Source organism: Xiphophorus maculatus, chromosome 20 (genome assembly GCF_002775205.1).
Source record: "Xiphophorus maculatus strain JP 163 A chromosome 20, X_maculatus-5.0-male, whole genome shotgun sequence".
In the NCBI taxonomy this organism is placed as follows: Eukaryota; Metazoa; Chordata; class Actinopteri; order Cyprinodontiformes; family Poeciliidae; genus Xiphophorus; species Xiphophorus maculatus.
The window spans coordinates 24,358,955-24,382,312 of record NC_036462.1 but is presented as its reverse complement, the minus strand read 5'-3'; the positions used below and the strand labels follow the sequence as shown (position 1 = coordinate 24,382,312).

Sequence of the window (23,358 nt, the reverse complement as noted above, 5' to 3'; positions counted from 1 at the left end):
CTTAAATGGCAGACTTTAATGATAGCTGGGAGTTTTGGTGTTACATTTTAAGCCTGGCTAACAAATTGCAGCTCTGTAAACTTAAACACTAACATACCGTGTTTGGAGGAAGAATTGGTCCCAACCCCATGTGAAAAGTGAAATTTGCAGGTAGGATCATCAGAATTGAAAGAAGGATGAATGAAGACTTAATTTAAATGGATCTTAAGGAGAAACTAGTGTGATTTTAAAAGCAAGATAAATGTCCCAAACACACAGATGAGGAAACTCTTAATTGGTTTTGGAGAATAAAAGTAAAACTGCTAGAAAGGCTTTAATGTGCATTAAAAGGAATCAGAGAAAATGTTGTTACTAAAACACACTTGTACAAAGCATTCAACACGTCTGTAAGCACGTTCAATACTTATTCCCTTTGCCAGTCCAGGTTTGTAGTAATTATTTAACTTATGGGAAAATTTGCTGTCATCTCCTTGTGTGTATGGGTATCTTGGGTTGTTACCGACATCTGATGCTAATGTCCTATTAGACTAGAAATGAGATGAAAACATTTTTTTCTTCAGATTAGCTCAGGAACAGTTCATTCAAAGTGCATGTATCTCCATCACCAATCAGCTGCATCCAAACCCTAAATCACCAAGAGTATTACAAAGTGCTGGAGTGAAAGAAAGCATGCCACTACTGGACTCTAGAGCAGCGTCGACATGTGATGAATCATCACTCTTGGTCCGGTGGTCCGATGGATGGGTCCAGGTGTGGCAGCTGTTTTTCATGAATTTTCCATTTGTAAAAAAACAGCAGCAGAGAATATATTGCAGTTAAAGAGAAAGGTGAAGTCTCACACTGGCACACAAACACATTAATTCACTCTTCACCTGTCCCCCACTTCATTAATCCCTCATTTCCTTCACTCTTCTCTCCGTTCTTCTCACTTAATGAAACCACAAGTACGGCACAAAATCAGGCCTCTAGGCCCCTACAGCTGTCAGTGGGGTACACATGACCCCATTTTCACTTGTGGAAGAATTATTAGTCTGCTGTGGCAGGAAACAGTCATCCGCCACCTCACGTCTCGCTCACAGGCAACACACAAACAGCAGACACAAAGAAACACAACTCATCACCACCGGATTATGAGAATTTATTTTAGAACGAGCTCTGGCACAACTTGGCATTAAATCAACACATATTCGATTCAGAGAAAGAAAACAAAGAAAAAAACAACAACAAGGGAATGTGAGAAATGGTGGTTAATACATATTGGTGGCCAAACAGATGTGTGAACAGATAAGTAAAGTTGATTTTGAACAAGAAAAAAAATGTATGGATTTGATATGATTTTTGTTTCTTCGTTGCTTCACTGCACCCCTTGTTCCGGCTATTCTTGCATTTCTCAGCCATGATTTGTCACACAGCTCTGGAAAAAAAAAAAAAAAAAAGAGGAGGAGAGGGAAGAGGAAGGGGGAGGGGGAGGGTGAACAAGAGGAGAAACTGTCAAAGTATGAATTTGCATTACTGGAAGCAAAGGGGAAACTAACAGGAACCAGGATGCACCAGGAAAAATCCGGTCTCTCACACATAAACACAGAAGCTCAGGCTCCACACGGCACAGTGCCAAAAAAGAAAAAAGAAAGCGCTGTATTAAATTTCTAACTGTTAGAACTTTCTTTCACAGCAGGAGGTTATCCTTTCCACCCTGGAGACATGGATCAATAGACAGGAGCTTCTTTAAAGAGTAAGAAACCAACAGTAAGTAAAGGAGATTAAAAAAAATAAAAAATAAGTTTTTACAACCTTTAACACAACCTTTTCATTTCATAGCTTTAGTATTTAGTATCTCAAATTAAGGATGTATTTAGCTTAATACATTCTTGATGAACAAAAGAGGGCAAAATAAAAAGCAATAAAATGAGTATGAGTTGCACTTTGGGTAAGTAACAAAATATGTCAGATTTTAAAAACAGTTTTATTGATCAATTTAAAATGGGTTTAGGTTAAAACATCAGGCTATTGAGGCTTTTATTAAACTAAATAGAAAGAAAGATGGAAAGTTACGTCTCGCAGACTGTATGTAATCTTGTGAACAGATGATATTGAGTCTGTGAGGTGTGTCCTTTTGTGTCTCTGGCCTGCAGCTAAAGCAACTGGTTTTAAACAACATTTAGAAAAACAGACAGCTTTAATAAGATATGGAAAAAACATACTTAAGTTCTAATTCAGTGATTCACAAGCTGCAGGGAATGTCTGTAGTGGTTTATTGGTACAAAAGCTTTCCACTTCATAAATTTTGGCCTGACCTGTTATTTCTGGGGTGAACAGCTGCACAGCTCCAACAGCATTAACACAATCGAAGGAAGCAAATGTGGCCTTTGGAGAAAGTTCACTTTCATAACAGTGACTCTTCATTGTCTCACTAACAGAGATGGAAAACAGACAAAAGATTTCATCAAAATCTTTGATTGTTGTTTATTGAGATGATAATAAAGGGGATAAAAACTATCTTTCTAAAAGTGAACATGAACTGTTAAGATACAAATTTATAGCAGCATAAAGGTTAGTGCCTCAAAAGACAAACATTTCTCTGAAACTCAAACAATTGTCAAATGTGCTGCTCCAATACACCGTTTACACTAATTATCTATTCTAATAGAGATTTTAAAACCTGTTGGGCACCTTAAACTAGACATATGGATCCACTGACCTTTGTTTTGTCCAATAACTTGATTTTATCAACTTAATCTAAGTGCTTTCCTAACACTGATCAAAATGCCAAATTCTTTATTACCTGTCCAACCTAAATGATTACAAAGACTATGACTTTCTGGGTTAATAACAATCAGGCTAATTCAATATTATCTTCATTGTTATGACTTTTTCTGTCAAATATCTCTAATAGGCAGATCTTCATTTACTTTCTATGTAGGATATAGACTTCCAAGTCAATATCAATATTTGCAATTAATCATTTGTTGGTATAGGATCTGCACTAGGCCAACTGTAGGCAACAAACTGATATTACTACTGCAAGTTAGTAAAATTATAAAACAGTCATTTTGTTCTTGCAAAGCACCATGGTTGCTGTTTAACTTTAGTGTTAGCTTTACTATCAAGCCTGAATATAAGAATGAATGCTATTAGCTTTACATGCTGTTGTGTCTGTGTTTGAGCTTTTCTTAAACTCCTTTTTTTTTGGTTTTGGAAAGACCTTAGAATTAGAAAAACATAAAAAGTGATATTGACGAGTCCAAGTTGGACTGAATTATCCTTCACTGGTTACAGATTTCTTCACAGTTTAGTTTGTTGCCCTTTCATCCTTTGTTCTAATCATAGAAACAAAACAAAAAAGAATTCTTAGTTTTCCCAAAATTCTCTCGTCCTGTTATGTCTCATAAACATTTCATGGATCTCCTTATCTCATGGGCTAAATGTATTATTACACTCCCACTGTAAGTAGATATACATTATAGAGGCTTTGCCCTAAAATTACAATCATTAAAACACAAAACACTTGAATCCTCAGTAACTGATTCCCAGTGTTGCGACTGGGATCTCACAGAGGTTATGAATCATCATTTGAGGTGTGCTGAGATTGTGTTTAAAAATAAATAAATAAAAAACAAATAGATATATTAATCTCAAGGATAAAAAGTAGTCAAAATATCTAAAAACCAGTTGAGTTTATTTCCTTTTTAATTGGCTGACTGGAATTATTTATATACTTCAACCAATGATAGTTCAGAAACAGAAAAATTGGGGAATTCTTAAGCCATAATAAGTCTATTAATGGATATATTAAAATAAAAGTGAGAGCAAAGGCCTAAAGAAACCCATTGTTGTAAAAGATAATTCCCTGTGCTTAGAAGACATCTTGGTTGTGCTAATATTGGATTCATACTTTTAATACCAGATGGTGTAGCTCATTCCAACAAAGTAATCCATGGACACACAGAATAATGTTGACGGTGTAGAGCTAAAGTAATTAACAGTTGCCCAATTAAGTGTATATGAGGGACTCATGCTTTAATAATTACTTGAGACTTTAATTTTGGAACAAAACTCTGAACAGACTAAATGAAGAGAGTTAAGCAGAATTGTGGCTACTTCCCTGTGACATACCAGCTTTTTAAAATGACACAAGAATATTAAGTGTTTGCATGTAGATGAAGAGCAACACTTACAGACTGGCTTTTTACTATGCAACACAGTGCAACTAAACTCCCCATGTGTCAATACATGAACAAACACCCAGTCGGAGGAAGAGACACAGGGCAACACGGGGTTAGTGAAGCATTAGCTTGTGGCTGCTGGGTGGGCTAGTTGGCATGCTAACTGCCTCTGAGCCCGGCTGGCAGGCAGGCAGATACGCTGGCGGGTAGGTTAGCTGTTCACTTGCCAAGTGCATCCGAGGGCATCGCAGGCTGTGCCTTTGAATTGGAGATGAGTGGCAAATGTGACAAGGAGCTTTAGCTTTACTGCTCCACTCACGTCCCGAGACATAAAGGAGGACGGCATTAATGTGCATGTGTGCATAAACATCCACACTTTGTGTGAAGGTGGCTGCTAATGTGTGCAAGAGTTTATGCACAAAAAGCACAGTGTTTTTTTTTTTAATTCTTGTGTGTGTTTGGGTGGGTGGGGAGTTGTGGCAGGTGTGTGAATATTGCAGCACTTTCACATATTATGCCTAATGCATAGTGTATGAAGTAGCACCTGAATTTCAAATTGACCCCTGGCACCCCCCACAGTGCAGACAACTCAATTTGGTGCCCCAGGTCCAAATTTGGACTGTTGCCATCCAAACTTGGATAATATATGGACAGGGGAAGCTTTTTTGTGCACAACACCTTAAGTGCTGGGGGCAGACAAACATTTCACCTCAAGGTCTGAGCTGAATTTCAGCTGCTGCTTAGGTACACCAAGTTACTGCATTAGCATTTTAATAAAATTGCATTACAGGAATATCTTAGACTATTTAAATCTTGAACACATCTCGTTGTTGTCCAAATCAGAATGTTACTTCTTGGGTCCTTATTAAGTGACAATACATGCTCTGCAAGACAAGAATAGGGAACTTTCTTCTCTTTCCCAGGGGTGCTCTGATTTGGGAGTTTTTGCAGCTCATTGTTAATGCATATTCTGGGCAGAACGTTTTTCTTGTTCTGTGTCCCGAAAATATAAAGTAAATGTGCTGCAGTGGGAGAGACATATGCAGAGGAGTTCTGCACTTGAGTTCCTATGAGGTATGAAATGTCCTGGCAAGAAAAAAACTTTGTTCTTGCAGTCCTGACAGAGGGAAGACAATGCAGAGGATATATAGGCCTTAAGCAAGGGTTCGTTACAAATATCAAGGCATTCAAAAAGTTTTAAAAAGTGACTATTTCAAAACTGCTGAAAGTTTCTGTCTTACCAATCGTACAGCTTAAAGTGCTTTTAATGAGAGGCCAGAGAACATGCTTTAGTGACTATATGGAGCAGAGAAATGTATCACTGCCTCACTACAACGTGCTGGCACGTATCACTAAAAATCAAAACAAATTAAACTGTTTGGAACCATTTACGGGTCGTGAAAAACATTAGATGTGAGCACCACCATTCATTCTTAATTAGGTAAACTTAAAAATAGTTTTCAAGCTAAAATGGCACCTCTTAGACAGATGCCACCAAGCTACAATTAGACAGTCCGAATGATCAAATAGGTCTTTTATAAACGCAGTATTTTAAAAGAAACTTAAACCCACTGTATAAAGTGAAATCTCTTAGAATCTTGTCTAATCACTCGGTGTTTTCTCTCATAACCTAAGAGGTTTGATGCTTTACACTGATGCTTGCAGTGAATGTCGGACACTATTTGCCACTGTTATTTCTGACCTGATCTGATGTCGCTGTATGTAGAAAGCTCACAGAAAGAACCACAGCCTGTGATGTACGCTGCTATAACTCATCAATAAGAATGATGGTGTCAAAATTGAAGCATTTTAGTTGAAGGAGAGGAACTAGTTTTCTCTGCACATGATTAACTGGAGTCTTTGAAAAAAAATGTCACAAGTCAAATAATCAATATGCGACATCCCTGCTCCAACACTCAAAAATTCGCAGCTGAAACGACATGCAGGGTTATTGAAAATTTCTTCAAGCCATTTATGCTGACTAAAACATTTCTTTGAAAAGAAATCAGAACCCATAATGCATAAATGATAAAGCCAAGAAAGAATGAAAGGCAAAAAGAAACAGTATCTTGAACCTTCTCCCACATCATTAAATAAAAGTAGAAATTGATGTTTGTTAGACTCATATTTTTCCCAAACATAATAAATACAGATAACACAAAGCTCAATAGGCATCTGATAACTATTAAGTTTATCGGGTACTTATGTCTTATTTTTGCTGAAGTTGGTAGTTCTTGAAACTAAATGTAATCTTTGATTTAGCAAGTAGTGTGTAGGTGTTTGAGTAGAAGGAATTTATTTGTTTTGTTCTATAAAATAACATTATCCAAAATTAAAACATATTTCCATTTATAGCACTCAGAAAATGAAAAATGGTGTAAACAACACATGTAATAATAAACGGTGTTTTCAGATATCAATTAACGAGAAGAAAACATGTTTTTACTAGGGAAGAGTTTGCAAAACGATCATTGTTATAAAGTCCCTGAATTTTAATCACAACTTTCATGCACATTTCACCTTTCATTCACATTGCAGTAGGGTTCACCTCATCACTAAATCATTAGGATAATTGTGTGTGCTTGTGTTTGAATTCAGCAGATACTGGAATGGAAGTCATAAGTGAACAGGTGCAGATATAAGAAATCTTTTTGCAATGTTTTACAATGATACGATCAATATTTGGAATAATGTTAGCTTTAATGGTGTTAACATAAAAGCTAACATTAGCTTTTATAGATAGAGATTTTAGAATCTCTATCCATGCTGATTATTTATTTGCTTAATGAAGTCATTTACATGATGTGAAAAATATTTTGATCACATTGAGTTAAAAAAAAAGCTAAAAATGTTATAAAGAACATACATTTATATCCCAAAAAATGTGTCCAAAAACACATACTAACACAGAGAAATGTGTTTTCTCTAACCTGACAGCTTCCGTCCAATTAGCAAGCAGTTTGAAGTGTAGCTGGATGTGGTATTGGAGATAGATGTTGTGTTTGCAGGCCGCGGATCAGATCTAACTGTCAGCAGCATGAAAGCCACAGTCTGCAGCATGGACATGCTGGGAGTGTTTGCACTTCCACAGACATAAGCTAACGGTCTGCAAACACGGCAGAGACATTCACACACAAATATCTGCTGCAAATATAAAGAAGCTCTGTTTCACAAACACACTGGTGTCACTCACTTTTTTCCTGCGAAAAATAGAAATAATAGACCAGCAAAGAATCAATAAATGTCTTCTCTACTCAGTGCTAACAGCACTCAGCTCTTAGCTCCTCTCAGGAGGGACAGAGACAGGTGCTGGGACTGATCATAACCAAGAGTGGAAAGGGTCGTAAATGCTTTATAAAAACAATTCAATTCAATTCAATTTAGCTCTGTACAAGTCAGTTCAGATGTATTCATTTGGTGCAAATTCACAGAAAATATCATCTCAAGATCAAGCCAAAAAAAGTAAATTCGATTGAGTCGTTTAGACAGATTCAGTCAATTACATACATTCCAAACCAATCCTAGTCATCATCACAGAATTTAAGATTAGTTTATTGTTCAAATTGGTTGAAACGCTGGTTATCTAAGGAAGTCCAGCTGATTTCATCGAGTCACTGACTAGCAGAATTCACTCCTCCTTGACGAACATGTTGGATGGTTGATTACAATGATCTGTTATTGTGGCAGGAAACCCGCACACTGAGCATCCATGTGGTGACACCGTAAAACAAAACTCCCCTTTAAATAAAAAAATAAAAATCCTCCAGCAGAACCTGGCTCAATGTGAGCAGTCATCTGCCACAACTGACTGGGCTTTGAGAAGACAAAATATATATACACACATATCCAAAAGAAACACAGATGTGTTTTTTTTATGTTAAGAGAAAACAGAGAACTATTGGCAGAAGAACAATTTTTAAAGTCTATGGGATAAATGAAAGCTCATGCAGTTAGTCCTAGCAGAAGATCAGGCAACAGAGAAAGAGACATTAAAGAGGTGGGGCCAAATGTATTGTCTTTAGAAAAAGAACAGTAAGACATTTTTCAGCAGTAGCTCAGCTGATACAGACTTCCAGGAAGGTGCAACATCTAAAAATAACATCAGTCCAGCTGTTGTTTCAATCTAGAGGAAAAGAACTTAGAGAGCGTAAAGGTAAAAGCTGAAATAACAGGAAATAATTCAAGAGTAGAGAGAGCAGTACGAGAATGTAGCAGTTATGAAATGTGGCATTGTCTAAACCAGTGGTTCTCAAATGGGGGTACGCGTACCCCTGGGGGTACGTGGAGGTACTGCAGGGGGTACGTGAAGCTTTTCAAAATATCTTTAAAAAAATCAGTAGGCTCCTCATAATAGGTCTTGGGAAAAATTATTTCGTGAAAAGTTCGATAAAATATAAATGTGTGTTCATGTACTGAATTTTATATTCAGTATTTAGTTTCAATATCCTTTAAAATAAAACGGTTTGACTGGTTTTATACCTTCCTGGTGGTCACAGTCTTCTGTTTTTCTTTTTTGTTTAACCATGCAATATTTGCAATATGGATGTATTTGTCAGGTTCACTGATATAAGTTGTTTGGCTTTAATAAATCAGACAGTGATTTTACAGCACTGTACCTCTTTTTAATTCCAAAAATGTTTTGCCCGTGTCAGGGGGTACTTGACTAAAAATATATTTTTAAGGGGGTACATCACTGAAAAACGTTTGAGAACCACTGCTTTAGAGCAACGCATGGAAGGAGCAGAGAGTAGAAACGGTAGAAAGGTACTCAACTTTTTCTACTACTTTTACACGACTTCACAGGCCCTCGCATACAGGTGCTGGTGCGAGGGCTTTCACAGGCCAGGGCCTTCACATGCCTTCGCATCCAGGTGGCGGTGCGAGGGCCTTCACAGGCCAGGGCCTTCAAGGATCCCTGGCCTTCACAGGCCATCGCATCCATGTGGTGGTGCGAGGGCCTTCACAGGCCAGGTCCATGAAGGATCCCTGGCCTTCACAGGCCATCGCATCCACGTGGCGGTGCGAGGGCCTTCACAGGCCAGGTCCTTGAAGGATCCCTGGCCTTCACAGGCCCTCGCGTCCACGTTCGGTGCGAGGGCCTTCACAGGTCAGGTCATTCAAGGATCCCTGGCCTTCACAGGCCCTCGCGTCCACGTTCGGTGCGAGGGCCTTCACAGGCCAGGTCCATGAAGGATCCCTGGCCCGTGAAGGCCCTCGCGTCCACGTTCGGTGCGAGGGCCTTCACAGGCCAGGTCCATGAAGGATCCCTGGCCTTCACAGGCCCTCGCGTCCACGTTCGATGCGAGGGCCTTCACGGGCCAGGTCCTTGAAAGATCCCAGGCCTTCACAGGCCCTCGCGTCCACGTTCGGTGCGAGGGCCTTCACAGGCCTTCACATTACCACGTGGTCGTCTTATTCAAGCACTTCTGAAGGAACAGCCTGCGATGTCATCGATGACATCACGTTCGTTTTGTCGGTCTGTTGTCATCAGTGACAGTCAGGGACGGACGTGATGTCATCGATGACATCGCAGGCTGTTACCTCAGAAAAAATGTTTTTTATACCTATGTTACATGTCTCAGCTGTATTGAAACAGTTGTAACAATTGATGTTTGTTTTGTTTTGTCTCTTCTTCTCCTTTCTTCCGAGTGGGAAGCCTGTAAACAAGAACAACCGCCGTTTTCTTCCCCAAACTCTGTCTGTTTTATTACAAATTGTCAAAATCATGAAATCATGCAATCATACAATCAACATTCCTTTGTGCCTTCATGTCCATGTGTCCTTCCGTTGCTCCAAAACAACCATATTCCATCTACTTCAATAAACAACATCAGCCCCCACCAGCTGTGACAGCATCCATGGGCCAAATCAAAACAATTCAACAATCGATTTAAATCTTACACATTTACATAAAAAGAAAACTATTCCTCAAGTTCAGTGAAATTGTAAGGCTACTAATTTCTTTGAATTGTAATAACTCTGAAAAATGTAGTCATATTATTAGTTCTATAATTTAATATGGGCATATTTAGAGGACTAGATCTAGCTTAAGCTAGTACAGTAGAATCAATTACAGGGTAGTAGGGGAAAAGTGCTAACGTCTATAATAAATGTTTGAAACTGATGAGAACTGATTTCCGGTACATGTAACAGAGTAACTTTAACACATCCTATCAAAAGATAACACAACCCGTCAGGATACCACCGAAATCTTAATAAGGTTGGGTCGGAGAGTGTATCGAAGTTTAGATACATGTAGCAAACTTCTATAACGGCTGTTTTACGACCGTTATAGCTACAAACCGTAATTATGAAACAAAATCACTCTTTTTCCCTCGAACGTCTAAACACGTCTAGCAAGTAATTACGAAATCAGCACCGAATGAACTTGTAAATTTACATTTTAGCGGGGACAGTTTCCACCAGCTTCACACTACTAACCTGTAAACAAGAACAGCTTTAGCGAACGAAGAACGACCGCCATCTTTTTCCCCAAACTCTGTCTGAGGCGCAAGGGGGAAAGGGGCGGGGCTCCTCACTCTAGGTCTCCTGGTGAAACGCTGTCTATAATTTGGCTCTAACAAAACTGGAAACATCAGTATGAGACCTGAAAGAGCGTAGGGACACCCTAGAGCAGTGGTTCTCAAATGGGGGTACGTGGAGGTACTGCAGGGGGTACGTGAAGCTTTTCAAAATATCTTTAAAAAATCAGTAGGCTCCTCATAATAAGTCTTGGGAAAAATTATTTTGTGAAAAGTTCGATAAAATATAAATGTGTGTTCATGCACTGAATTTTATATTCAGTATTTAGTTTCAATATCCTTTAAAATAAAACGGTTTGACTGGTTTTATACCTTCCTGGTGGTCACCGTCTTCTGTTTTTCTTTTTTGTTTAACCATGCAATGTTTGCAATATGGATGTATTTGTCAGGTTCACTGATATAAGTTGTTTGGCTTTAATAAATCAGACAGTGATTTTACAGCACTGTACCCCTTTTTAATTCCAAAAATGTTTTGCCCGTGTCAGGGGGTACTTGACTAAAAATATATTTTTAAGGGGGTACATCACTGAAAAAAGTTTGAGAACCACTGGTCTAAACCCACTGATCGACCCTGACTAGAGATTGAAGGAGTAAATACTAAAAAGTCTAAAATAAAATTTAAAAAATTGAGTTTAAGATGCATTAAACCAATCACTTTCAATTTAATTCCTTTTTTCCTCACATGTATTTATTTTAATTAATACTTCCTCTTTATTTTGCCAGTTTTAGTTACCGGATTAAAACAACATTTACACCAATGAGTTTGTAGGTATTCCTCATGTTAGTGTGCATAGGCCAAAATCCAGCCAATTTGCACAACTATGAGCCGCAGTTTATTTTATGTTTCAAATATTTCACAGCTTTGCAATTGATGTCAACTTGGTAGGACAAAAAAAAGCCCTCAGCAGTGTAAGCCAGAGTGTTCTGCTTTTGTACAATCTGCTCATTTCATCTAAAGCAAATAATCACAATATTGGAATTCATCATTAAAAAGCAGTCAAGTGAACATTGATTTAATGCAGAACATGTAATTATCCAAGTTTCTTTGTTGTCCATTATTGCTACTGCTAGAGATGACAGTTTTACTAGCAGAGTAAAAGAACATAGCAATTCTCATTTGTCCAAGTTTACCTGAACACATTCCCCCTAAGCAAACGAAGTAAGACAGATACCAGCCAAAGGTTGGCAGGAAGGAATTCCTCACATGTTGGGAGATCTCGATCAGTAAAAAGGAGCAGAAGGGATCAGGTATATGGCTAGATGCTGATGGAGCGGTGTGAGAATTCAACAGACTGAACGACTGTTGGGAGGCAGAACGAAGGGACATGAGAGAGAACAGCTAATCTTTATGAGGCCTGTGCCATCATGCAGTGGTCGCCTTGGAGATGATGGATATGAAGCAGAGGAGGAACGGTTGGAAGTAAAGAGCGACTCATAAAGAGACAGAAATGTGTGAGCGAGCAAATGAGCATAAGTTTATTAAAATAACACGCAGAGGGGTGTGAAAATGTTTTTGTAATAATCAATGGGGAGCCATAATGAGTGAAGGGAAGCATGCTAGTATTACAAAAATATTAATAGGAATATTATAGTCCACACAATGTAGTCTGCGTGTGGAGGAGAAGGCTGCTGAATAAATAGAGTGGCTGTTTTATCGGATCAGAGAAAGCAGGCAGTCCAAAGCTCACAGTGGGGCTCACCACCTGCTACTATTGATAGCTTTACACAACCACATATTTATTTTATTTCCTTTCTTCTTTTATGCAACTTATAAACAATTTTTGTTCTCAGCCTTTAACTCTTTATTGCTCTGAAAACTACTTTCTTTTTTATCATTTCCCTTTTATATGCACTTTAGTTGCTCTGGGACTAAGCAGGCCTCATTGATTGAATTTTCTCTTCAGAAACTACAAAAGAAAAAAAGGAAAACAATTGCTTACTTAAATTTTATTTGAAAGTACAAAATATTAAATTGAAATTCGAGTAGTTTTTCTTTTACATGGTAAAAAACATTTACAAATGCAAAATTACACTTTGTTTCCTCATATTTATTGAAATGATAATTACAAAGAGAAATTAAAAATGTTCACATAATTTATTTTCCTAAAGATTGTGCTTTAATAAATAGAAATTGACAACATATCAACAAAATTGCTTTCTTCACACAGTGTCAAACTAAATTATTTGTGAATCAGACAGATCCATGAATGTTTTGGTAATTGGATGTTCTCATCTGAAACAAGTATTGAAAAATGAATAAACAAGTGGTTTCAAATATTAAAGAATAATGAGAAATGATTTTTGGGTGTTCAAAAATGGATAAGGAGAAATTTTTATTTTGTTTCACTTTATTATCATGTTGACAGAAATGAAAACAAGTAAACACTGGCAAGAGAAAGGAAAATTGCTCCTTTCCCCCTTTTTATTCTAAGACTGTCAATTAGCCTACTGTCATGTGAAGAAGTTAGGACACACTATGAGAGTTTGTGTGTTTTTCTAATGCATTAGGACAGTGGTTCTCAAATGGGGGTACGCGTACCCCTGGGGGTACGTGGAGGTACTGCAGGGGGTACGTGAAGCTTTTCAAAATATCTTTAAAAAATCAGTAGGCTCCTCATAATAAGTCTTGGGAAAAATTATTTTGTGAAAAGTTCGATAAAATATAAATGTGTGTTCATGTACTGAATTTTATATTCAGTATTTAGTTTCAATATCCTTTAAAATAAAACGGTATGACTGGTTTTATACCTTCCTGGTGGTCACCGTCTTCTGTTTTTCTTTTTTGTTTAACCATGCAATGTTTGCAATATGGATGTATTTGTCAGGTTCACTGATATAAGTTGTTTGGCTTTAATAAATCAGACAGTGATTTTACAGCACTGTACCCCTTTTTAATTCCAAAAATGTTTTGCCAGCGTCAGGGGGTACTTGACAAAAAATATATTTTTAAGGGGGTACATCACTGAAAAAAGTTTGAGAACCACTGCTCTAGAGCAACGCATGGAAGGAGCAGAGAGTAGAAACGGCAGAAAGGTACTCAACTTTTTCTACTACTTTTACACAACTTCACAGGCCCTCGCATACAGGTGCTGGTGCGAGGGCTTTCACAGGCCAGGGCCTTCACATGCCTTCGCATCCAGGTGGCGGTGCGAGGGCCTTCACAGGCCAGGGCCTTCAAGGATCCCTGGCCTTCACATGCCTTCGCATCCACGTGGCGGTGCGAGGGCCTTCACAGGCCAGGTCCTTCAAGGATCCCTGGCCTTCACAGGCCATCGCATCCACGTGGCGGTGCGAGGGCCTTCAGAGGCCAGGCCCTTGAAGGATCCCTGGCCTTCACAGGCCCTCGCGTCCACGTGGCGGTGCAAGGGCCTTCACAGGTCAGGTCATTCAAGGATCCCTGGCCTTCACAGGCCCTCGCGTCCACGTTCGGTGCGAGGGCCTTCACAGGCCAGGTCCATGAAGGATCCCTGGCCTTCACAGGCCCTCGCGTCCACGTTCGGTGCGAGGGCCTTCACAGGTCAGGTCCTTGAAGGATCCCAGGCCTTCACAGGTCCTCGCGTCCACGTTCGGTGCGAGGGCCTTCACAGGCCAGGTCCTTGAAGGATCCCAGGCCTTCACAGGTCCTCGCGTTCACGTTCGGTGCGAGGGCCTTCACAGGGCAGGTCCTTGAAGGATCCCAGGCCTTCACAGGTCCTCGCGTCCACGTTCGGTGCGAGGGCCTTCACAGGCCTTCACATTACCACGTGGTCGTCTTATTCAAGCACTTCTGAAGGAACAGCCTGCGATGTCATCGATGACATCACGTTCGTTTTGTCGGTCTGATGTCATCAGTGACAGTCAGGGACAGACGTGATGTCATCGATGACATCGCAGGCTGTTACCTCAGAAAAAATGTTTTTTATACCTATGTTACATGTCTCAGCTGTATTGAAACAGTTGTAACAATTGATGTTTGTTTTGTTTTGTCTCTTCTTCTCCTTTCTTCCGAGTGGGAAGCCTGTAAACAAGAACAACCGCCGTTTTCTTCCCCAAACTCTGTCTGTTTTATTACAAATTGTCAAAATCATGAAATCATGCAATCATACATTGAACATTCCTTTGTGCCTTCATGTCCATGTGTCCTTCCGTTGCTCCAAAACAACCATATTCCATCTACTTCAATAAACAACATCAGCCCCCACCAGCTGTGACAGCATCCATGGGCCAAGTCAAAACAATTCAACAATCGATTTAAATCTTACAGATTTACATAAAAAGAAAACTATTCCTCAAGTTCAGTGAAATTGTAAGGCTACTAATTTCTTTGAATTGTAATAACTCTGAAAAATGTAATCATATTATTAGTTCTATAATTTAATATGGGCATATTTAGAGGACTAGATCTAGCTTAAGCTAGTACAGTAGAATCAATTACAGGGTAGTAGGGGAAAAGTGCTAACGTCTATAATAAATGTTTGAAACTGATGAGAACTGATTTCCGGTACATGTAACAGAGTAACTTTAACACTTCCTATCAAAAGATAACACAACCCGTCAGGATACCACCGAAATCTTAATAAGGTTGGGTCGGAGAGTGTATCGAAGTTTAGATACATGTAGCAAACTTCTATAACGGCTGTTTTACGACCGTTATAGCTACAAACCGTAATTATGAAACAAAATCACTCTTTTTCCCTCGAACGTCTAAACACGTCTAGCAAGTAATTACGAAATCAGCACCGAATGAACTTGTAAATTTACATTTTAGCGGGGACAGTTTCCACCAGCTTCACACTACTAACCTGTAAACAAGAACAGCTTTAGCGAACGAAGAACGACCGCCATCTTTTTCCCCAAACTCTGTCTGAGGCGCAAGGGGGAAAGGGGCGGGGCTCCTCACTCTAGGTCTCCTGGTGAAACGCTGTCTATAATTTGGCTCTAACAAAACTGGAAACATCAGTATGAGACCTGAAAGAGCGTAGGGACACCCTAGAGCAGTGGTTCTCAAATGGGGGTACGTGGAGGTACTGCAGGGGGTACGTGAAGCTTTTCAAAATATCTTTAAAAAAATCAGTAGGCTCCTCATAATAAGTCTTGGGAAAAATTATTTTGTGAAAAGTTCGATAAAATATAAATGTGTGTTCATGCACTGAATTTTATATTCAGTATTTAGTTTCAATATCCTTTAAAATAAAACGGTTTGACTGGTTTTATACCTTCCTGGTGGTCACCGTCTTCTGTTTTTCTTTTTTGTTTAACCATGCAATGTTTGCAATATGGATGTATTTGTCAGGTTCACTGATATAAGTTGTTTGGCTTTAATAAATCAGACAGTGATTTTACAGCACTGTACCTCTTTTTAATTCCAAAAATGTTTTGCCCGTGTCAGGGGGTACTTGACTAAAAATATATTTTTAAGGGGGTACATCACTGAAAAAAGTTTGAGAACCACTGCATTAGGACACATGGATAAGAAAAGTTCACTTAAATAAAAAAATATATTTTAAATAAATAAATAAATGAAACCTCCTTTTGGTAAAGAATAGCTTAGGACATAACTATATTTATTCCAGCAGGCTCGGATTACACAACTGTATCAAATCAGGTTGACATGGTTAGAAAGTCATTATTCAGGATGTTGAAGAAGGTTTACCCTAAAGGCTAGATCTTGATCTCACTGATATGCTGTGGGTGACATAAAGTGGACTGTACATGCAAGAAACCCATCAAACATCTAACAGCTGAAAGTGAGAAGCAGCCAAACGTTGCTTTTCAACGTTTGGCTGCTTCGACCGTTGTCAGAGGCTGATGGATGGCTATAGGAAGAGTAGTGAAGCTGTTTTAGCCAAAGGGCCAAACAATTGCTCCTAAGAGATAAGGTGTCTTGGCTTCTTTTCCAGCTAGAAAATGCATACTTTGTTGTGCCTTTAAATTACTTCAAAGAACTGAATATTTATTGTGGTGTCTTAAAATTTTTAAATAGTAATTGTATAACTGCTAGGAGATCTTTTTTTTGTTGTTGTTGTTGTTGTCCCACATTTATGCCTCAACAAAAATATAGATCTTTATTAGTTTGGACAAAGATAAGAATTTTTTAAAAAAAAGTCTAATCTTTTATCACATATGAGCCTGATGTTTAACACTCATCCCTACCATTTATGAGTGATGCAGCAAAGCATGTACTTAGGTAGAGTACATGCAAAAGGGTACAGAATACAGAAGAATTTACCAATTTTATTACTATGATTATTATTAATATTTTTTTTAACGATCTTTGGCATTAGTGACCTTTATTCATCACTAGCTGAAGTAGGAAGTAAGGTAGAGAAAGAATGGGAAGACAGGCAGTAAATTGCCCAGGGTCGGGAATCAAACCCAGGACAGCTGCGTACAGGACCGTGCGCTCTGCCACTGAGTTGTATGAGACACTAAAAATGACAGCTTCTTATTTCTCTTTGAGACGCTTTTGTTATTAAAAAATGTCAGGAAAACTAAATAAACTTTGAATTTCTGCTAACTGATGTTTCACCATTAAAAAAAAAACTATTTAATTTATCATTCCTCATTTTAAAACAGATATATAACTTACTTTGCTTCTTTAAATAGTAATTTCTGGGGAGAAATCCATTTATAAAGCACAAACCGATCTACCATAACCCATTCCTCCCAGTAGCAGAATATCTTTCTATTCATCATGTGCATATTCCCTCATATCGTCCAACTATTCTCTATTTTCCTCTTACAGTTTTCCATCAACGTTCACATTTAAAAGCTTCCAAGAGCTTCCCTCCCTTTAGTTTTCCTTCCTTTCATCAGGCTCCATCCATTCCTCAGCTTTCATCCCAGCTACAAAGACTCATTCTTCATTTTTTCCTTTTCCAAAAGAATTGCCATAATTTCTACATCTCTAATTAGTGATCTTGTTTTTTTACCTGGAGAAAACATTAGCAGGTTTAAACAGATTTGGCTGTAATTTGTTGTGGAGGAAAAATATGTTTTCAAGTACTTACACTCTTAAGTGGTTTTTGGCAGCAAATGGACTAAACCTTTAGTTAGAGATGCAATGTCACTTGAGACCTACTTAAGATGCTACTAGCAACACACATTTGTTGAACAAAAAAAAAAAAAGTTAATTCGAGTTAAATGTGGCTGCTATAGAAAATGTCAACTGAAACGTTTGAAAGTAGGCAGAATGGTACTTCACAAATACTCACGATGCACATATACTGACACACACAAACACTCACACCACATGGCACAACTAATGGAGGTGAGAATAAGAGGAAAAAAAGAGAGAAATGCAGCTCAAACACAGCAGGATCTATCCACAAACCCACGCAGTCCAAACCAGTGTGTTCCTTTCCCCACCGCCCACAGACACTAGCTGCTTGAACAGACACTAGCAGCATTTCTTTAAATTATTTGCTATCAGAAACAAAACCTTTGACAGTATCTCAAAAAGAGATTTGATCAAAGACGCTTCACTAAGAATGAAAACCACAATACCAACGTTAATGATCATAGTGGCACAACTAAACTTAATAGAGTTGCTTTTCTTGAACTATAAACCTGCTTGATATTGTTGCTTTCTTTCAAAGCTACAGCACTTTTATAAAAAAAGGCTCCAGTTAAAGGTCAATTTTAAATTGAAATGAATTGATAAGTATTTTGCATATGATTTCCATTTTTTGGGTTTTTGCTTTGATCTGAGGTTTCCCAATGTTATTCAGTTACAATTTTGGTTCAAGAACCATGATGAGAGCAGCATTGTGAAAATGTGTTCTTGCCTTCCTGCTTTGAGTGGTCATTAAAGGATGGGAGGGAAGGGAGAGCATTATGTATTTTCCAGGCACATAACATTTTATAGCTCAATCCAGCAACTATGTTTCCTCAAGTCTTTATGAAAAAGGTGTAAATATATCTCTCTTGCAGCCTGACACTACTACAGGCACCTTGCCTTTGCAGAAAGTAGTTTCCTTTAAGCTAACATATTACACCTTTTGTGCTCCCTCTGACTTCATTTCTAAGCACCTCTTTGATACTGAAAGCAGCTAACTTGGAATTCTCCTACCTCAGTGACAGCATCTACACCAAAGCTACTAGTTAACATTTTGTGCATTCAGATTAGATTTTTTTTTTTAAACAAAACAAGGACTTTAGAGATTCCGACAGGACTGTTTTAGATAGTTGTGATTTACTGGACAGCAAAAATATTTAGACTGTTGCTGATTTCAAATAGATACTTCAGTTAAAAGCCAAAGTGGAAAGTGGAACAACATTTTATTTAGGTCTAAAACATCACCATATTTTTGTATATCACCCACAAATGCTGTTACTATGCTTAGCACACCTCTGTAATCAAGCCTGAAACTGAGTGGCACTTCACCTGATCTCTCAGGGGCAAGCACAAAAACAAATACATCTGGCAGGAGTCCCACAGGTTCAGATAGGTCAAGTACTGTGAGAGGGGTGGTGCCGTAGAAGTGTTTTTCTTTGCAATTGTCAGCCTCTGCTGATGGTATGAAGTAGGACAGCAATGTACATGGCCTCCACAGCAGTCTTAAAACATTGTGGAGTGGGACAAGAGGCCAAAGGCTATTTTGGATAACATTTGTGTAGTAAATCACACTTTCACATTATATGAACCAAAAATCTTATGTTTTTTGATTTTACTGCGATAATGAAAAGAACAACAAAAACTTAAATTCAAAAATGCATCACAGCTCTTTTGGCTATATGTCGACTACTGCATGCAGCAAGAGCCCTACAATCAACAGTGGGAGCTCTAAAAATAAAACCTGAACATTACCAAATAGGCTGCTCTAGTAGACAAGTTACAGGAAGTGGTGCTAAACTGATAAAAAAATTAACAATTTTTTTACTCAACCACATTTTAAAATACATCAATATTTATGACATCAACACTTGAAACTGTTTAGTTAAGCTAGCAATCCTAAACAATTGCTCAGTTTTGGAAGTGTGCAAACGTTGAAATTTAGAATTATCACAATAAATAACATTTATTATGATACTCATCTCCAATAACAAACAATACTTACCCAGCCCTAATTCACATAATTCAAGTCAGTGTTTACATGGACACATACACAACATGTACATTGAGTATTATATTATAATGTATGAATTAAAAGTAAGTAAGTAACTTTTTCACATAAAAGTGAAGAATTTGAACATTTGCAAGCCTCTATAAGCACAGGCAAATAGCAACATAAAATACTCCCAATCAAATTTTAATGGGGACATAAAGAGTTTGTAGTTGCACTTACACCTATAAAAATGTGTGTGGTCTGAGCAAAACCTGTAATAAACACGAGTGTATATATGTATGGGGTGCAACATTTGAACTACAACAACATAAAGTATATGACTTTTGTATATATATATATATATATATATATATACAGTATATGCAGTGTTCATAGAGTTGTATTATTGATGCAAGTATTTTGGCTGACTTTCTGCTCTTTTGAAATATCACTTACTATCTAACAAGGATTGTGCATTTTTTTTAATTTTGCAGAATAGTGAAAATGTTTTGTCATTGGTGGTAAATGTATTATAAAGACAGACATTCAACACAAAAGTAAAAATCTGATTTTTACTTTGTGGCAATTCGTTACCAGAAAAAATGCTCATCTATTAACACAAATTAATAAAAGTAATATTGCTTATTTTACATACGCTCTTTTGAAATACTGCTTATTTGCTTAAACACAGGAAATTTACAGTTGGTAAATTTTGCAAAAGTAAAAATCAAGTGTTTACTTCGTGGCACTTTGTTACCAGAAAATACGCTCATCTCTTAGCCACACAGATCGTTATTGTTCAAAAAACATAAGATCTCTCTCTAACTTTTTCTGTTAAATTATTAATTACGGCTCATTCTTTTCTTGAATATAGTTTCTTTTCTCTTGCATGTAGTATGGCATGATGAACCTTTTTTCATATGTGGTTGGTTCTATTTCCTGATTGTATCCGCCTCAGTTTTTTTCCTCTGTGCTTACAGCTAAGAAGGGCTTCGTATAAACTCTACCATACATCTTTTAGTGTCCATCAAACTATGTTTGTCAATCATTCTGCCAATAAAACTAGCAGCCAAATTATCTCTTTTTTTCCTTCCAAAGTTTTGATCTCGACATCACTAGAATATCTATCTTCCTCTTTCTGGCTGCCTTTTGAAGTCTCCCCACTTCACTATCTGCAGTGGCGCAGCTTTCCTTACATGTCACTCAGAAGTTGTTTTATGTTTTATAATACATGCCTGCTCACGCATACACATTTTTTACACACTCTTCCCTTTACCATCTGTTGAGGCAGTTCAGGGTATGGCCTTTCACCCCCTCTCATCAATCAGTCCCCTTGTCCATCTTCTGCTAGGGTCTCTGCTTGGGCCGTTGTCATGCATAAGGTCCTTTTGTTTCTGCTTGTAGCTTTGCAAACTGTTGTGTGAATTATATAGCCTAGATTAAAGTCAGCGCACCAGGGCCCACTGTTTCAAAGTTTTTGCTCATGTAACATAAGCAATATTACTTGTTATTAATTTGTGTTAATAGATGAGCATTTCTATCTGATAACGAACTGCTAAGAAGTGAAAATCAGATTTTTACATTTTGTGTTGAATGTCTGTTTTATAATATTTTTAAAACGAATGACAAACATTTTCACTATTCTGCAAAATTCACCAAATGCACAATTCTTAAGTAGTAAGTGGTATTTAGAAAGAGCAGAAGAAATCTTATGTTTTTTTGAACAATAAAAATCTGTTGCTAAGAGATCACTGTGTTTACTGGTAACCAAGTGACATGAAGTAAACATCTGACTTTTACTTTTGCAAAATTTACCACTTGTAAATTTTTTATGTCTAAGCAGATACGCAAAATTTCAAAAGAGCTTATAACATAAGCAATATTACTTGTTATTAATTTGTGTTAAGAAATTAGCATTTTTTTCTGGTAACGAACTGCCGCAAAATGAAAATCAGATTTTTACTTTTGTATTGAATGTCTGTTTTATAATATATTTATCACCATTGACAAAGAAAACATTTTCACTTTTCTGCAAAATTCTCCAACTGCACAATTCTTGACAAACATAATCACTTTGTTCCTGCAGTTTATTTCAGGGATTCTGAAACCTGAACCTGTTTGGCTCTATTACAGCTAAATAAATTAGAAAATCACTGAAACAATTTACTTGTGTAATTCAATTCAGATTGAAATTCTTTATTCATGAGTGATAAAATTCAGGCATTTATTTATGTAGATTTTGATTATAATGGTTTAAAACTAATAAAAATCCAAAATTCAGTTTCTCCTAATGAAAACTATGTCCGTATGCTGAAGAGTGTAGGGACTCAACACTTGGTCATTCATCCTTTATGTGAATATCTGCATCAATGTGGCGTGGCATGGAAGTAATTGGTCAATGCTACTTCGAAACTTTGGAGAAGCTTGTTACATAGGTAACAAACTTGTGATTAAAAATACCCTGCTCATACAAAAAGGAAAATGCAAAGAATTGTATTTTCTTTTTCTTTTTTTTAAAAAGTTCCCTTCTGCTATAAAAAAAATCACTGAGGCTCTGTCAGGCAACAGTTGGGATGATGATATCTGATAATAGACTGGATGGAGATAGTAACACTTTTAATGTGAAATCTTTCAGACTTACAGGTTTAAATCTTATTCCTAGAAACATTTATGAGTTGTTCAAAGTCTGAGACAGGGATGAAAAAAAAACTTCAAAAGTCTCAAAGGTCAACCTGAAAAGCCACTATCTTCGAAATAGTGGTGCAAGCCAGTCTTTAAAATGAAAGATTTAATCTCTGTCAGATTATCCCTATAAAGAAAGGGTAGACAGAGAAGATGTCAGCGATAAAATGTCAGGGTCAAGATTGTTTTCTACAAAGAAAAAGCCACAATGTGAACTTTAAAAAGGCACCAGCTTGGTATTCTGTGAATTTTAGGGAGATGGACACACAAATGTTTAACTTTTAACAATAAAAGTTAAAAAACTTTTATTCTGCACCATAACAAAGATAAGGAACATGTACTTAAGAAATATATACTGTTTTGTTACTTGGCAATGGCATATAAAAACACTTTGGATAAAATATTATACGGAGAAATCTCACTAGGAGTAAAACTGTTGGGTTTTTTGTTTCCAAGTCTTAATTTTTGGTTTTCATAATTTTACTCTTTACTTTCACTGTCATACTTTTATTTTTTTCAGTAGATATTTCATTTAGCCAGTTATTCTCATTTTCACCAAATTTGTCTAAGTATTTGACTCTGAATTAAATATGTGCTTGAAAAAAAAAAAACAGCTTCCACTCAATTTATATTTCACATAATTAAAAAAAAAAAGTCTGGTGCAAGAATATAAAATGTTTCTTCCCCACAGAGCAGCATTCTACTGGTAATTACGCTTTTGAAACAATATAAAACCACTGATTGCTTTTATTCTGAGCCTTTGCTTTTATCGGCTGTTGGTACAGCCAAATTCATCAATTGTTGCTCTGAGCCTTTTATAACTTTGAAGCTGCAGAAAGACATTCTGCCATGGTAATAATGTGCAAATTACTCCATTCAGAATTGCTTTTTGATTGATAAATTGAGTAAATAAAACACTTTGTAGATAAGCCTTGGGTTTAAACA

General features: G+C 37.4%; 1 protein-coding gene across 4 annotated transcripts in view; it reads right to left on the bottom strand.

Moving 5' to 3' along the window:
• Positions 1-1,121: 1,121 nt before the first annotated feature.
• LOC102224473 (MICOS complex subunit mic25a-like) overlaps positions 1,122-23,358 on the bottom strand; it is a 63,307-nt gene continuing 41,070 nt past the window's right edge. For all 4 annotated transcript variants that reach the window (XM_005797955.3, XM_023325722.1, XM_023325721.1 and 1 more), the window contains one exon: positions 1,122-1,414. In XM_005797955.3, the coding sequence (XP_005798012.1) occupies positions 1,391-1,414 (24 nt within the window). In that variant the 3' untranslated portion in view covers positions 1,122-1,390. The remainder of the gene's footprint in view (positions 1,415-23,358) is intronic.